The 16,301-nt window shown below is 47.3% G+C and overlaps 1 protein-coding gene across 9 annotated transcripts; it reads left to right on the top strand.

The window, feature by feature from the left end:
- Positions 1–5,747: 5,747 nt before the first annotated feature.
- SLC31A2 (solute carrier family 31 member 2) lies at positions 5,748–15,660 on the top strand. 9 transcript variants are annotated; one of them, XM_032635972.1, is made up of 7 exons: positions 5,758–5,858; positions 6,894–7,092; positions 8,553–8,603; positions 9,667–9,733; positions 12,182–12,415; positions 12,638–12,827; positions 13,889–15,660. In XM_032635972.1, the coding sequence occupies exons 5-7, from the start codon at positions 12,301–12,303 to the stop codon at positions 14,055–14,057; spliced, it is 474 nt and encodes a 157-aa protein (XP_032491863.1). In that variant the 5' UTR covers positions 5,758–5,858; positions 6,894–7,092; positions 8,553–8,603; positions 9,667–9,733; positions 12,182–12,300; the 3' UTR covers positions 14,058–15,660. The 9 variants fall into 9 exon arrangements, with proteins under 9 accessions (XP_032491867.1, XP_032491863.1, XP_032491864.1 ...); XM_032635973.1 differs by having other exon boundaries at positions 8,509–8,603; XM_032635977.1 differs by lacking the exon at positions 12,182–12,415 and having other exon boundaries at positions 13,889–15,658.
- Positions 15,661–16,301: the final 641 nt, after the last annotated feature.

The raw sequence follows: 16,301 nt of genomic DNA, 5'->3' as shown, positions 1-16,301 counted from the left end.
TGGCGGAAGCTACAATCATTTTGGCAATTACAGCAATCAATCTTCAAATTTTGGACCCATGAAAGGAGGAAACTTTGGAGGCCAAAGTTCTGGCCCCTACGGTCGTGGAGGCCAATACTTTGTCAAACCACGAAACCAAGGTAGCTATGGTGGTTCCAGCAGCAGCAATAGCTATGGCAATGGCAGAAGGTTTTAATTGCAAAGCTTAGCAGGAGAGGAGAGCCAGACAAGTGACAGGGAAGCTACAGGTCTGTGAACACAGATTTGTGAACTCAGCCAAGCACAGTGGTGGCAGGGCCTAGCTGCTACAAAGAAGACATGTTTTAGACCGTACTCATGTGTATGGGCAAAAAAAACCCTCAGAGACTGTATTTGTGACTAATTGTATAACAGGTTATTTTAGTTTCTGTTCTGTGGAAAGAGCCAAGCATTCCAACGAAGGGTTTTAATGTAGATTTTTTTTTTTTTGCACCCATGCTGTTGGTCGCTCAGCGTAATAGTCTGATCATGACGCCGAATAAATGTGTCTTTTTTTTTTTAATGTGCTGTGTAAAGTTAGTCTACTCTGAGGCCATTTTGATAAACTACCCCAACAGTGTGAACTACGAATTCCTTCAGGGTGATTCCAGGTTCTATTACAACCTGCTTGGATGGAGGAGCCATTGTCTTCAGAAACCTCGGTGTAGTTGAACCGACAGTTACTGTGCTGTAACCCGGAGTTCACCATTAAAAGCGTCACCCAAGCAAAGTCATGGAATTCTTTTGTTATTCATATGATTGTTGGCACATCCCATGCAAACTATCTAAATTGAATTATGGTACCAGACAAAGTTATAGATGGGAATGATGCTTGTGTATCATCCATTATCATGTGTAATCAATAAACGACTTAGTACCCTCAAAAAACAAAACAAACAAACAAATAAACACCGTGCAAGCAAAGCATGGGATCTCAAGGCCCTGTTTGGGGTTATCTCGGGAAGCATCTTAGGTACATTTGGGTAAAATGTGTGCACGTCCCCGGGGCCGCTTTTCCCACTGTAGTCGCGGGAAGGTCTCATCCCGCATCCTGCACATGCTAGTCTGAGGTTGTAACAGCTGCTCACAGCCTTCCACAGTGGGACACAGTGCTGGGCCAGGTGCAGGCTGGGGGGGCTTTTGTCTGCCACTGACTCACTGTAGACCCTGGGAAGTCCTATCCTCTCTCTGGGTGGCCACGTCTGGCCTTTTGGCCCCTGGATTGCTGCAAGAACCCAGGTTAACAGCGAGAGCCTTTGCAAACAGAGAGAAAGTGATTGCGGAGGGACTTGCTCCATGTTTACCCAGGAGGAATCAGGCTGATCTAAATGCCTGAGGTGATCGGTGAAAGGGAGTCACAGCCCAGACATGAGCAAAGGAGAGGGCTGAAAAGTAGGGTGCCCTCCAGGGATCTGTCTCCCACCTGCCTGTCCACTGTTTAAGTTTTCCTAAGACTTCACAACTCAAGACCAGGGCTTCCTAAAGAAGCGCTCATCTTTTTTTAACCCCCTCTAAACAGGTTGCATGTTAATTTGTATGATCGGTGGTCTCTCTACCCCTGGTCCATGATTTGGGGAGGCAGGGCCACACTTGGGTTTGCTATCATCGTTCCGACTGCAAGGTCTCTTGACCTCTCAGTTGCTCCTTCCCCAAGCTGGGGCATGGCCCTCTGTCCTGTCTGTCGCCATTCCCTCCAGGGCCTTCCCCTGGTGATCCAGAGGCCCCTTGCTTCAGGCTCCCTCTTCTAGGCTGAGGTATTCTGTGGGTTGGGGAAGGGAACCCCGCTTTACCTCATGCTGCTCCACAAATTATTTTCTAACTTCTCCCACAAACCGCCCCAAACCTGCCACACTCTCATGGAGGCTGCCTCTGTTTCTGCCACTTCCTTCCTCTGAAGCAATGAAGCACAGAACGTGTGCCTGCTGGGGTTCATTCACTCATTCAATGATTGTTAATGGACAGTCTGTGTTGTGACATGAACTATTTACGGGACTGGGAGTGCCTTCTTGAATAAAAACACAGAAATCTCTGTTTTCCTTGAACTTATGAGTGCAGAGAAAGGAAGAATAAATAACAAAATTAAACAGGATGCTACACAGTGATGCATACCATGGAAAAAAAACAAAGGAGAGTAAGCAGGGTGAAGGATACAAGAAGGATTGTAGTTTTAAATCAGGTGGTCAGGGTAGACTTCACTAAGAGTGACATTTGGGAAAGAAAAGGGAAACTGCAGGGAGAAAAACATACATTAAAAACACTTTGGTGGGCTTCCCTGGTGGCGCAGTGGTTGAGAGTCTGCCTGCTAATGCAGGGGACACGGGTTCGAGCCCTGGTCTGGGAGGATCTCACATGCCGCAGAACAACTAGGCCCGTGAGCCACAATTACTGAGCCTGCGCGCCAGGAGCCTGTGCTCCGCAATAAGAGAGGCCGCGATAGTGAGAGGCCCGCGCACTGCGATGAAGAGTGGCCCCCACTCGCCGCAACTAGAGAAAGCCCTCGCACCAAAACGAAGACCCAACACAGCCAAAAATTAATTAATTAATTAATAAACTCTTACCCCCAACATCTTCTAAAAAAACAAACATTTTGGTGATTCTCTGTCCCAGAATAAGTTCCTCACTTTACACATGGCCTTCAGGTTGTCAGTGGCCTGGCTCCTGCTTTTCCCAACCTCACAAAGTCCATGCCCCCCCCCCCCCACACACACACACACACTCTGTCTCTACACTCTGATCAACCTCTGAGGTGCATACTCTCCCTGTGCCGCACACACCAGATGCATAATGCTGTGTTATGTATTATGTATGTATTATACATTATGCTACTCATAGCATAAATATAAAATAGTAGGTTTGGAACTTCCCTGGTGGTCCAGTGGTTAGGGCTTCGCGCTTCCAATGTTGGGGGTGCGGGTTCGACCCCTGGTCGGGGAGCTAGGGATGCCACACGGCACAGCCACCCCACAAAAAATAAAATAAAATAAAACAAAGTAAAATAAAATACTAGAGGTTTGTGGAAGAACGGGGGAGGTTAGCTGGATGGAGCTACATGGAAAACATGCAAAAATCCTAGCCATAGAGTGTTCAACCCCAAACTCAAGTTCACTTATAACTGCAGATCATCAGCATGTGAAGGGGCAGTTAGAGGTCATCCATTCCAGAGAGGCCCAGAGAGGGAGAGCGGTGCCCATGGGGGGTCACACAGCCTTATCTGTGCATCAAGGTCAGATATTCTGCAGAAGTAATATTTTGTGCATGTAGGCTTTTCATGAGAACTCAAGTTCCTCTACTGAGCCTCAAAAGGAGAAATGACTAGTTGGATTTCCCCTCCACCAACTGACCACGCATGAGCTGAGCACCCAATTTAAAGGGCCCCTGGCTGAGCTCTGTGGCACCCGAGGCAGCACCATCTTTTCTGGCTGGGGATTCTGTTCTGTCCCAGGGCTCTGGGTGTGCACTGGAAAGACAAGGGCAGACTCTGTTGCTCCTCGTGGGGAGGGGAGTCTACAGGTTGTCAAGTACGGAATATGGAAAGAATCTCTTGCCATGGACCAAGGCTTGGCCATCTGTGGTATTATCTTATGAGCTGGGATTCTGTTCCCTGCCTGGGAGGCAGAGGAGGGGAGTCTCTGGTGGCTCAGAAAGAAAAGGGGCACTTCAGAACTTTAGGACTGTTAGAATCGTAACACACCCGAGGAAGTGAGAACAAAGTGTGAAGGTCATCAGATTGTAACAAAGCCAACAAAAATAGTAAATGAATAAAGCTGTGTTGAAAATCCTTTGATGGGGGTTGGGGGAGTGGGGGAGTGCATGGGTGCCTGCCAGTGTGAAGGTCAAGTCTTCTTATTTCTGTTGCCCAGGTAAGACCCAGAGAGGTGAGAAATTACACCCAAATCACCAAGCCCTTGGAGTCCAGATGCTTCAAGAATACCTCTTCTCCCCATTGCTTTCTCCATGGCGCCTAGCACATCCCTGACAGCAGCGGCCCTCCCTCCCAGACCTCCTCACAGTGCTGGCCCTGTACTCTTTCCCCGAGCCTACCCCAATCCCTGATTTCCCTCAACCCTCACTGTCTTTCAGATTGAGGCCCTTAGAAGCTGTGTGACCTTGAGCAAGTGGCTTGACCGTTGAAGTGGCTTCCTCTTAGTGTTGTTGAACCCAAGTTCGTGTGCCTGACGCACAGTGAAGCCAAAGAAACCAAAACGTCAGCGTTTGGAGCAGACATAAGTTTATTGCAGGGCCGAGCAAGAAGAACAGGGCAACTCATGATCAAAAGACCCAAAATCCCCAATGGGCTTCAGGGAAGCATTTTTAAAGGCAAGGTGAGGGAGGGGCATCGCAGGGTGTGTGATCAGCTGGTGCACAATTCTCTGATTGGTTGATGGTGAGGTAACAGGTTGGTGTCACAGGGTCAACATTATTAATCCTCAGGCTCCAGTGGGTCTGGGGGTTCCATGCTCATGATCACCTAGTAGTCAACTTCTTCCGTTAGTTGGGGTAAAACAACTCAGGAAATTTGCATCAGATACTGTTATCTAGGTACTTCAGGGAGGAATTAAAAAGATTCTGTGACTGCCACATGGCTGATTTACTGTTTAAATTCTTACCTGTTTCTCCTGGCCCAACTGCTATTTTTGTCACTAAATGTTCACCCTTTCAATCACTAATTCTTGAGTCAGGGGAGGCTTAAGAGACTACAGCTTTTCTACAAAGAAGAGGTAGGCAGAGGACATGCTGGGAGGGGTCTGTCCCTGGAAGGCCCCATAGGGTCCTACTCAGTTACAACAGAACAGAAATATTTGCTGCTAACGATGACAATGGCTATAATTTTTTGAGCAAGCTCCCACTGCCAGGTTCTATGCTGATAATTTAACACACGAGACTTCATTTAAGCCTTACAATACCTCTATGACATAGATTCTACTATTCTTTCCATTTTACTGACTGACCAGGAAACCAAGGCTCAAAATATAAAGCCATTTGCTGGAGGTCCCATAGCCAGTTCTTGCTGGCTCAGGATTTGAACTGAGGTCACACTCCAGGTTCAAGGTCTGCTAGTAAGGTTCAAGGTCTCTGGAAAGGTTTCTCTAAGAAGCCACTTTCCTCATAGAAGGACTGGCAAAGAGTTCTTCTAAATATATTTAGGATACTAAATATATTTTAAATTAAATACTGTTAAAAGTCCCTCATCCCCTATAAAACTTCCCCCAAAAAACTGGATGGATGAAATGGACAAACAATACAGAAAAGTAGAAATACCAATAAGAAAAAAGTTTCCCATCCTAGTAATCAAAGCAATACAAATTAAATTTACAACTGTGTATTGCTTTTCACTTATCAGATTGGAAAAGAAAAAAAAAGAATGGCTACATTAAAAGCCTAGGGCATAATTTCTTTAATTTACTTCTAATTTGTTTCTATTAAGTCCATAGGATGGACTCTTCAATATATAACTCAACATGTGTTAAGCTTCGTACGGTTTATTATAACAAGCAATAAATCTTTTTATGATAATTGCGAAGTCAAGTGCAAAACAGAAAGGGGCCAAACGGAAGGCAGGAGGGAGTCCGCTGTGCTGGCGGCTCTGGCCCAGCGACCCGCTTGGCTTGGGACCTGGGGCTCGGCAGGGGGTCCGGCACGTGGGTGCGCCCGAGGACGCGCTGAGTGGGGCGCGCCGTGGGGACCACAACTCCCAGGCGCCCGCGCGCGCCTCGCCCCGACCACGTGACCGCGCGGCCTCTGCTGCGATCCCGGCGGCTGCGGGCGGGACTTGGATCCCGGAGACCCGAGCGAGCAGACGCGGCCCCGGCCCCTGGCCGCCCAGCCTGCTCACCATGGCGGTGAGTCCGGGCGCCGCCGAGAGGAGCGGACGCGGGGTGGGCGCTGGGGCGGGGTCCCAGGAGCAGCCGACCTCTGGCATCCCGAGGTGCCCGCCGCCCCTGGCCGAGGGCCGGTGAGGGGGTGTGTTGGCAGACTTGTCAACCGCGGGAACAGGGCTAGGGGCACGCGAGAGGCAGAGCCGGCCGCGTCTTTGGGGTTTCCTTTTTATTTGTCCCTCCTGCTGGGAGTCAGTCCGGCTCGACAAGCAGTCATTACGCGCAGCTGTGGGGCAGCTGAGGGTCGGGGCGCGGTGGGTGAAGACGGAGTTGAGGGTCCCCAGCTCTGGGCGCAGTGACTTGGGAGAGATTCTGGGAAGGCTCCCACGAAGAGGGAATGCCCGGAGCATTTCAGCCTGAGGCCGAGCGCGCACACACCCCCGGGCCGGTTCCCTGTCTTGGCAAATTCGTGGTCTGATTCTTTTGGGGAAAAAAAACCCAGAGCCAGCTACTTTCCATCTTCCCTACACTTGGGTTAGAAATAGCGTTTCAGATAAACTAGTTTTCTTGGTAGAGTTCACCTGGGCTGGAGAGAATGACAGCTTGCAAACCTCTTTGGTCTTTGAATAAATCATATACACAATTTTCTTCATCCCATGAAGAATGTCGTAGAATTGAAGATTCAGGAAGCCAATGCACGTCATTTAGTCAAACGCACACACCCACCTCCTGCCGGTCCTCTAAAAGGGGAAACGGATGGGAAGAGCGAAAAGTTACCCAGGGACTTCCCTGGTGGTCCAGTGGTTGAGACTCTGCGCTTCCAATGCGGAGGACGTGGGTTCCGTCCCTGGCCGGGGAACTGAGATCCCACATGCCACTCTGCGCGGCCAAATAATTAAAAAAAAAAAAAAAAAAAAAATCCCCAGTCAGCGGCAGGACAGCGACCTTAATCTTCCCCTAAACTCTTCGGGTTATAACTGAGGGCAAAAGTGTAAGTAACCCCAAATGAGAAAATAAAGAAGAAAGCAAGTCCCATGATTGCTCTCTTCTTCACCACAGCCCCTCCCTAGCAGGGTGGGGCCCTGAACAAGGCGCAGATAACTCAGCTACTGGAGGCCCGGATTTATCCTAAGCAGTGAAACGGGATGAGAGGCCCGCCCCTTGCATATCTGACCACGGGACTATTTAACTGAAAACTGCAGCTCCAAGTCAGGGTGTGCTGATTTGAATCTTTGTCTGTTGTGAAAAGGCAAGAGAGGTGAGTCTTTGTCCCTCCCTGGCTCCTTACTCCCCAGTGGGGTGGACACTCTGTATGGACACTTTCAGCTTGGAAATACTGGACTGTCCATCTTCCCCTAGCTGCCTCCTGCTTCAGAAGATGTCCTAGCCACCTGCCTCACTGGATGGGTTAGGTGTCCCCCAGGGGTCTTCATCCCCAGTACCCCAGCTGGCTCCCCTGTGCCTCTCCTCCTTGCTGAATACATACACCCCGTTGTAATATCTGTACACTCCCTCTCCCCTAACAGATGCCTGCTCCTTGGGGGCCAAGGACTTGTCTCATTTCTCTATCTCCAGCACCTGCAGCCCCAGCACAGCAATGCTTATTGATTGAATTAATTGTACTGTTTGGTGGGTGTTCAGGTCTATTGCAAAAACTGTTTGGGGCCCCAGAGATAGCTGGCTCAGGCCCAAGGATGACAGAAGGAACCCAGTTATGGAACCTCTCTGATTAATTAGCCACAGGGGACATTCCAGTCATGCCAACTGCTTTATCACATGAACTCAGAGAAGGGGTAGGCGCCTTTAGGCGCCACACCTCCCTCCACCCCACCTGCAGAGATGGTGCCAGAGGCTTCTGAAATTGAATGAGCGCACCTCCAGTATAAATGGAATTTCACAGGATTATTTGTACCCGTTTGTTTTTGCATATTAATCTTTTGTGAACATTTTGCCACCTCAACTGATATTCTCTTTGAAATCTTAACACGGGATGTCCCTAGGTAGTAGGACTCAAAATGAGTTTTACTTTCTTTTTGGTATTGTTTCAGCTTTCTACATTGAGCCAGTATCACTTTCATACTAGGGAGATAAAAAGCTACTTTTATTTTAAAATTATTCAACATGATTTTTACAAGACTGCCTAGGTTTCCATTTTCGTCTTATGAGGTCTCGGACAAATCCATTCCCCTATTGGGACTCCTTTTCCCCATCTGCAAATGAGAAGGGGTTAGAAAGGGACTAGAATTGGACTAGATCAATGTTTTCCACACTGAATTTCAGCAGAGCTCCCATGTCTCTCCCCTCTTCACCCAGAGCCCTGCGTTTTATATAGTGGAGTTACAAGGAAGATTTTATTTGCTGGTGTCCTGTGGAAAAAAAGTAAAAACCAGGGGACTAAAAATTCTCTGAGAAAATAATTAAGTCCTGGAGATGTAATGTAACACCATGGTGACTAGTTAATAATACTGTATATTTGAAAGTTGCTGAGAGTAGATCTTCAAAGTTTTCATCACAAGAAAGAAAAATTGTAACTGTCTTGATGGATGTTAACTAGACTTCTTGTGGTTATCATTTTGCAATATATACATATATCGAATCATGTTGTACACCTGAAACTAATATTTGTCAATTATATCTCAATTAAAAAAAAACAACTTTCTGAGGACACTTCTAGCTCTGGCGTTTGAGGATTCTAATATTTGGCCATTGTCTTTGAAGGCAAAGTCTTCCACCAACTGACCCCAACTCAGCCAGGATCTCCTCAGCTGGGTGAGCACTGACAGTGTTTCTAGAGCTGCTTCTGCTGGCTGAGGTCTTATGTTGTGACAAGAGGGAAACTTCTGTTCCTTGAGAGGGTGAACTGATTGATCTCTCTGGCTTTAACCTTGCCCAACATAGTCATTAAGCCTGGTACGGGCATTTAGAATCACCATTCAGTTCCCATCTTGTTCTCCTTTCTTGGTCATTAAGAGGCAGCATAGATGGATAGGGCTTTGGCATCTAACTAGGCTCGAGTCTGAATCCCAGTTCTGCCAACTTGTTAGCTTTGTGACCTTCAGCAAATTACTTAACTTTTCAGAGCCTGGTTCCCCATTTTCCTTCCTGTAAGCTGGATCTAATTGGCCCTGTCACACAGAAGACTATGGTGAAATGAGATAATATATGAAAAGCCCTTGATGCCACCCTGAACACAGGGTGGACCAGCTGCTTTTTGAGAAGAGCCTTCAGACAGATGCTGTGCACGCATTGCTTCTACCTTCATTCTTTCTATAAGACTGTGCGTTCATCAAGGGCAGAGACATTAACCTTTGTCCATAATGTTGGGCACACAATTGGGCTCAGCAAAGGTTCAGTGAATTTCAAGCCAACAGGTGGGCGGTACAGACTGAAGACAGCTGTCCCTGGGCCCTTTCATGATAAACACTGCTGGAGCAGAACAGCTGGGGCCCAGGGGGTAAGAAGAGGTAGTCATTCCTCAGTCTAGTGCTTCTCCCATTGGCTTTGGAGGGCACAGGGGAGTCATCTCAGCATGACCTGAGAGTACTGTGACCCAGTTGGCCCAGTGAGGATGGGCAACTCCCCACCAACACCTTACTTCTACCTGGAACAGGGCCAGCTCAACTACAGCTGTACTGCTGACCCACTGTGGGACCCTGGGCAAGTCCCTGCCTTGTCTGGCCTCATTTGGCCCTGATGACCCCTAATGGCCCTTACAGCACTTAAGTCCAGTGACCTCATTCTCCTGGGCCTTTACAAGAGGTTGGTGGAGAGCATTAGGGAACACAGTTTCCACTGCCCTAAGCCCCCTGTGATGCAGTCCCTTCTCTTTCAGATGCATTTCATCTTCTCAGATGAGGTAGTGCTTCTCTTTGATTTCTGGAGTGTCCACAGTCCTGCAGGTAAGAATTGGGAAGCCTTGTACCTCCAGGCAGTGGGAACCTGGGTTCTCGTTATTGTTATTCTCGGTGGACATTTTAGCAATCCTGCCTCCTCTTGCATAGACATTGAGCGGGAACTTTGCACTTATAATTCCATTTGGAACCAGTGCCCTTCAGATTGCAAAGGGCTCTGTTATCTCACTGATGCTCACAAAGGCCCAGAGAAAGGCTAGGAGGTGCAGCTTTCCCCTCTATTACAGGGGAGGGGACTGAAGCCCAGAGAGGGGAAAAGTCTCGTCCAGGGTCACACAGAGTAAGTAAGCATCAGAGCCAGAACTAGATCAAAGCCTCTTGTTACCTCTTAGCACCTCCCTTATACAGAGTTCACTGTCCAACATCAGATCAGAAGCCCAGAGCAGCTGCTGCAGCCGTTGACCTCAGATGAGAAGAGTATTCCTTTAACTTGAAAAGGCAGAGTCGGGCACTAATTCATGATGGAGTTATATTTCCACTTAAGTACTTGCATTTAAAAAATAGACTGGTGAGATGAGAGCTTTCACTCCCATGATCCAGTTATCTCTTGTTAGGAGCCCACATCTCCCATTTGCCCATTCTCTCCAATCCTTCTAGCTCTTTCTACTTTCTCCTCCTATATACCTTTAGACCCGATTCATATTTGTGTTCTTCCACGTGTCGCCATTTTTACTTTCTGGTTTTATAATCTCTGCTGGCAACCTATGGATGGAAATTGCATTGATCACAATATTCAATACACATCAGCCACCTACCAGGATCTCTAAAACCTGGGAATGGACTATGAAAGGCATTGTAACATTAGTAGAAGGAACACAGGCATTAGAAATGGAGTAGGATATGTTATTTCCTAGCTGAGTAGCTTTATTCAGTTACTTAGTGCATTGAAGTCTGTTATTACATCTGTTAATAGAAATAATACATGTTTCTCAACAGTTATTTTGAAATAGTACATGTGATTTTGTTAATTATAGCTTGCTAGGCAGATTTTAAAATACAAGTGACTACAAGAGATTGTAAAATACAAGGACTACAAGAGGATTGTTCTTACGTCAGTGATGATAGTGGCAAAGGCAAAGATTATGAATTATCCAGTTCTACACAGCCGAGGTCCATTTAAAACAATTTTAAAGACTGCAGTGTTTGGAAGTGTCAATTCTTAGTTCTTAATTTATTCATTCAAAAAAATAAAATAAATAAAAATAGACTGGAAGCAGCCCAAATGTCCATCATTGCAGGTACTGATCAAATAAACTATGGCCCTCCCTACAATGTGTTACCACTCCAGTAATCTACTGTGGGGTAGACCTAGTGGCTTAAAACAACAGCAGTCATTTTATTCTTTCTCAAGGTTCTGAGTTGACTGGGCTCAGCTAAGCAGGCCTCACTCAAAGTCTCTCATGCAGGTATAATCAGACAGTGGCTGGAACTGGAGTCATCTTGAAAACTTACTCTCATGTCTACTGATTGGTGCTGGTTGTAAGCTGGGACTCTCAGCAGGTGTTGTTAGCTGAGGTCCTTGTGGCAGGGCGGCTAGGTTCCAAGAGTGAAGGAGTGTCCCAAGAGAAAAAGGTAGGGGGGAAAAAAAGAAAGAGAACAAGGTTAAAAAAAACAAAAAAACCCCACAAAAACTCATGCCTAGTTTTTAAGACCTAGCCTTGGAAATCAGAGAACATCACTTCCACCTTTACTGCTTGAGGCAGTCACAGAGGTCTTCTCAGGCTAAAGGGGAGGGAACGTGGACCACAGCACTTGATGGCGGGAGTGTTGACATTGTAAGATGAACATGTGGGGTGAGATACAGTGAGGTAGCCATCTTTGGAGAATCTAATCTATCACAGGTGTTACGAAGCCAGAGAATAAGGGAGATCTGTGTGAAATAAGGGGAACTCATGCACGATGTACAGTTGGATGACAATGTCAGGTGCTGAAGAGTATGCACAGATAGGGTGCTGTCATTTAGACAGAGGTTTATATATACATTGAGTATCCCTGGAAAGCTATATACACAGAGGCTGCTTTAGACAGGGGCATTGGAGTTTTGGGAGACTAGGCTGGGAAGAATACTTACTTTTCACTGTATACCCTTTTGTACTGTTTGAATTTGTACCATGTGCATGCAATTACCTGTAATTTTATATTTCAAAAACCTGCATCTTTTGCAGATGATTTCCTCCTGGAGGCCCCCCAGAATACTATAGCTGGACCACTTAGTATCCCTCCACTTGTAAAAGAGAAGTAGCAATTAGCAGTTAATTTTACACAGCAGTTCTAGTAAGCACTTAATGTTTTCTGTAAAATAGCTGGTTTCTTCCCACTATTACAAAAGTAGTACACAGTAGAAACTTAGGGAAATTCGGTGAACAGAAGATAAAAAACTGTATCCTAATTTGCTAAGATAATTATGACTCCTTCATCGTATCTCCTTCCTTCCAGACTTTTCTGTATATGCACACGTAAACAGGAACTTGCTATACATGCTTCTTCCTTAACAAGAAGTCAGCACAGAGACTTGGGCTGCCTGCTGGGGCGCAGCTGGAGCAGTGGGGGCACAGATGGCTTCTCCCTCCACCAAGCCCCTCACCATGCTCCCGCCGATCCGCGCCCCCCCGCCCACCGGCACCGGCTTTGCCGGGCAGCTTCCCTTCATGATCTCAAAGCCACACTCCAGTAGGCCACCCCCATCAAGAAAGGGCTGGAAGGGGAAAGCGACAGGAAGTTCTGAGCCCAGCAAGGGTGGGGAAGAAGATGAGAGAGGGAGGGAGAAGGAATGGATTCACAGTGGCTGGGGGAGGTACCCTTTTGCCTCCTGTGCCAGTTCCCCGGGGAAGCTGCCAGAAGAGGAGCAGTGCTTGCCTGGCTGGGCCTCTGTAACCCAGCCTCCTTTGACAGGCGTGGCCCTTTCGGTGTTGGTCGTCTTGCTCCTGGCTGTGTTGTATGAAGGCATCAAGGTTGGCAAAGCCAGGCTGCTCCACCAGGCCCTGACAAGCCTGTCCATCTCCACCAGCCAGCAGCTCATTGAAGACACAGACCAGAATTCTTCAAGCTCAGACTCCCCACAAGTCAGCAGAACCCGCCTCAGGTAACAGGCTCGGGACGGCGGGGGTTGGGAGGGGGGAAGGCAGAGTCCTCACATTCACCCTGAGAGCTATCCTGGGCCCACAGGACACTTAGCCCCACTTCCCAGAAAGGAAATTGAGGCCCAGGGAAGGACCAGGACTTGCTGAAGTGCTTACGGTTAGTAAGTAGTGATGTGAGCTAGAGCCCAGGTCTCCTAATGCCCAGGCTGGAGCTCTCTGAACAGCCACGTGGGAGGCTCCAATCTTCAGGACTCTGGTGCAGGCCTCAGTCTAGCAACAGGGGTGTCCACCCAGCCCTCCCCCAAATCTCAGCAGGCTTCCGTAGGTCACTAAGGCTTCCAAACCCAAGATGGGACCTGTGGCTGTCCCCACACAAATAAGAATTGCTGTCAGCAACGTATCCAGCTTGGTGGTGGAGGTGGGGGTGGCCTCTCTCTCCTTTCTTCCCTTCCTGTTCTGATAGGACAGCCACTTAGGATCCCCCTTCTGCTCTCTGCAGCTCCAGCTGTGCTTAACGGGCCTGTTTCTTACATGAGTGGCTCAAATAGTCATAACCCTGCTGCAAGGGACGTATTTTCTTACCTGTTTTACTGATGAGGAAATTTAAGTTCATATAGGTTAAGACATTTGTGCTAAGCCACAGTTAGTAAGTGGCAGAGCTAGGAATTAATCTGTCAACAAAGTCCATGCTCTTTCCATTGTAATACTGCGTCTCACAGTAGATTCAGGAAAAAAAAAAATCTGCCTTACTGATGATTTTGTATTATCCCTTGTCAGATGTGACAGATTACATATCTCATTTTTCCTTTTTGCCCTGGATACCAGGAAGCTCAGAGCTAAATGTGGTGGAGAAGTGATTATCCTAAACTCCTTAAACAGGTCCCTCTTCCCCTCTCAATCACTGTTTTCTGATATGTCTCTTTAAAAAGAAATCTCTCCTGGGTTGAGCATACAAGTTATAAATAAGCTAGTCCTGTAACTCAGTTGCTCTTTCTACTCCCTGACACCAACTCCTAGCTTCCAGCTCATTACCAACATTAACTTGGCTCTCCTTTTTATCCAGGTGGTTCTTGTGTCACTTCGGCCAGTCTCTACTTCATGTTGCTCAGGTGGTCATCGGCTACTTCATGATGCTGGCTGTTATGTCCTACAACACCTGGATTTTCTTTGGCGTGGTCCTGGGCTCAGGTGTGGGCTACTACCTAGCCTATCCACTTCTCAGCATGACTTAGCTGGTGACAGCTGTGCAGGCTCTGGGGGCTGGAGAGAGCTGGGGCCCCTCCTTTCAGACATTGAACTTCCAGCCCCACGTCTCCTTTTTCTTCTGTTGGCTGTTCTCACGGCATCCCCAGCTCCTGGAAACTTTCACCTGAAGCCAGCACTTGCTCCCTGGAGTTGAGGCCACTGTAGCTCCTCAGCCAGGCTGCAGAGGGCCCAAGCATAGTGTTTCTGTGCCTTAAGAAGGGTGCTGTGACCAGAGGGTGGACAGAGAGACCAGAACCCGGGGGGCAGATTTCATGATGATGGCAGCATCTGCAGGACCTGTTTCCCTTTCTTGGGGCGGGGGGAGTGACAGCAGACTAAAGGCAGAAAAGCAGGACTGTCAGCAAGGCTTTGACCTATCCTCCAAATAGAGTGAGCTCCTCCCATCAGACAGCACTGCCTGCAGGAAGATGATACTTTAATGGCTTTAGGTGTCAGGGAGCTCTTCATGGCCTTAATTCTCCCCTCTTATCCTGATCCTCCTTCTATGCAAAACCAAGAACTGCACTGAATAATATTCAGTACAAATGTTCTTTATTTATTACTTCCTGCTCACCCATAATGATCTGGTAGGGAAACATGACTCATCCATTTAAAATACTGAGTAAGCCACAGGGGGTACTGACTGAAGATGCAATAAGCAGTCAAACCAAAGCATTGCACTAGTAGATTTAGGTGGGGCTCTTCAGATATGTGAACCTTTTCACTTTCAAGAAAAGGAAAGAACAGACCCAGGGAGAGAAAATAACTGCTGTATACTGTAATGTCTACATTCAAGTACCTCGTGGGCTAGATGAAAGATGGTCTGAAGCTTTGAGAATTTAAAAAGAAATATATTTTAATAAATATATATTTTTAAATAGTCTGTGACTGTTTTTCTGTTTCTCCTCATTCACACAGCAAGCTCATGTAACCCTGATAACAACTGCAGGAGCTGAAGGGGGCCAGTGGGCTGGCAGTGCTGGCTGGCAGTAGGGCTGTCCAAAGACTGAGTCTGTCTGTCCGCTAAGAGGACAACTCTGTGCTCAGCAAAACCCAGCCCTGAAACACCATTCCCTCAGGCAGACACCCCCAATGCCAGCCTAGTCAACAAACCATTCTTTTGTGCATGTAACAGACATTGATGGTGAACCTGCTATGAGAAAAATGTCACATGGACTATAAACGCCCGTGTCAGCACAATTATTAGCACCTTCTCTCCCTGAGGGCAGAAGCGAAAATATATCAAAACCACTTTTAAAAATTTACAGTAAGAAATAGCTGTAACGAAGTATAGCATGTGACGCCTTCAGTATATCGTCAGTGCATTCTCCCCACATAAGCAGAGTTAGAAAGCTGCTCAGCGTCACAAGTATAAGATTTCTTGTCTTGCTGATGGAGGCTCCAGCATCCACTTATGTGTCCTGACCAGCTAAGGCTCCACCCCTGCCCTCAGGCACTGCTGAGATAAGACTCTCCATAGGTGAGTAACCAGCAACCTCTTCAGTTCGAGTCTTTTTTTTTTTTTTTTAAATAAAATTATTTATTTTTGGCTGCGTTGGGTCTTTGTTGCTGTGTGCTGGCTTTCTCTAGTTGCGGCGGCTTCTCGTTGCAGAGCACAGGATCTAGGCATGCGGGCTTCAGTAGTTGCACGCGCCCTTAGTTGCTCCGCGACGTGGGATCTTCCTGGACCAGGGCTCAAACCCACGTTCCCTGCGTTGGCAGGCAGAGTCTTAACAACTGCGCCACCAGGGAAGTCCCTGATAGTCTCTTTAAATGTGGTAATGCATCTGAGGCTTTCACAGCATGAAGGGCTTTTTAAAAAAAAATCTATGCTCTAGAGAAATGGACTATATGGCCAAGTTAAGCAGGCACAGTCAACGTTCTTCAGAGCCAAATCACAAAAGGTGGTATTTTCTCTACTTGGTTTTTTTTTTAATTTAACAAACACCTATATAGTGCGTATTATGTGCCAGGCAGTGTTCTAAGCACTTTACAATATTAACTCATTTAATCCCCACAATAAGGTAGAAACTATTTCTGTCCTTGTCTTACAGATGAGGAAGCTTAGGCACACAGAAGTTAAATAAAGTCACCCAGCTAATAAGTGGCAGAGCTAGGATGCAGAGCCAGGCAGCCTGGCCTGGAGTCTGTTCATCAGCTCAGATGAGGGTTGAGGCTGAGCGTGTATTTCTGACAAACATCACTGCCCTCCTCCCTCAACCCAAGATGAA

Source organism: Phocoena sinus, chromosome 6, assembly GCF_008692025.1.
Source record: "Phocoena sinus isolate mPhoSin1 chromosome 6, mPhoSin1.pri, whole genome shotgun sequence".
NCBI classification, from domain to species: Eukaryota; Metazoa; Chordata; class Mammalia; order Artiodactyla; family Phocoenidae; genus Phocoena; species Phocoena sinus.
The sequence above is the reverse complement of the archived record's forward strand: the minus strand, read 5'-3'. Positions and strand labels throughout refer to the sequence as shown.

Coding starts and splice junctions, on each gene's coding strand:
- SLC31A2 (XM_032635972.1), top strand. CDS start 12,301: ATGGCTTCTCCCTCCACCAAGCCCCTCACCATGCTCCCGCCGATCCGC. Junction 12,416..12,637: donor GATCTCAAAGCCACACTCCA/GTAGGCCACCCC, acceptor CTCCTTTGACAG/GCGTGGCCCTTTCGGTGTTG. Junction 12,828..13,888: donor GTCAGCAGAACCCGCCTCAG/GTAACAGGCTCG, acceptor CTTTTTATCCAG/GTGGTTCTTGTGTCACTTCG.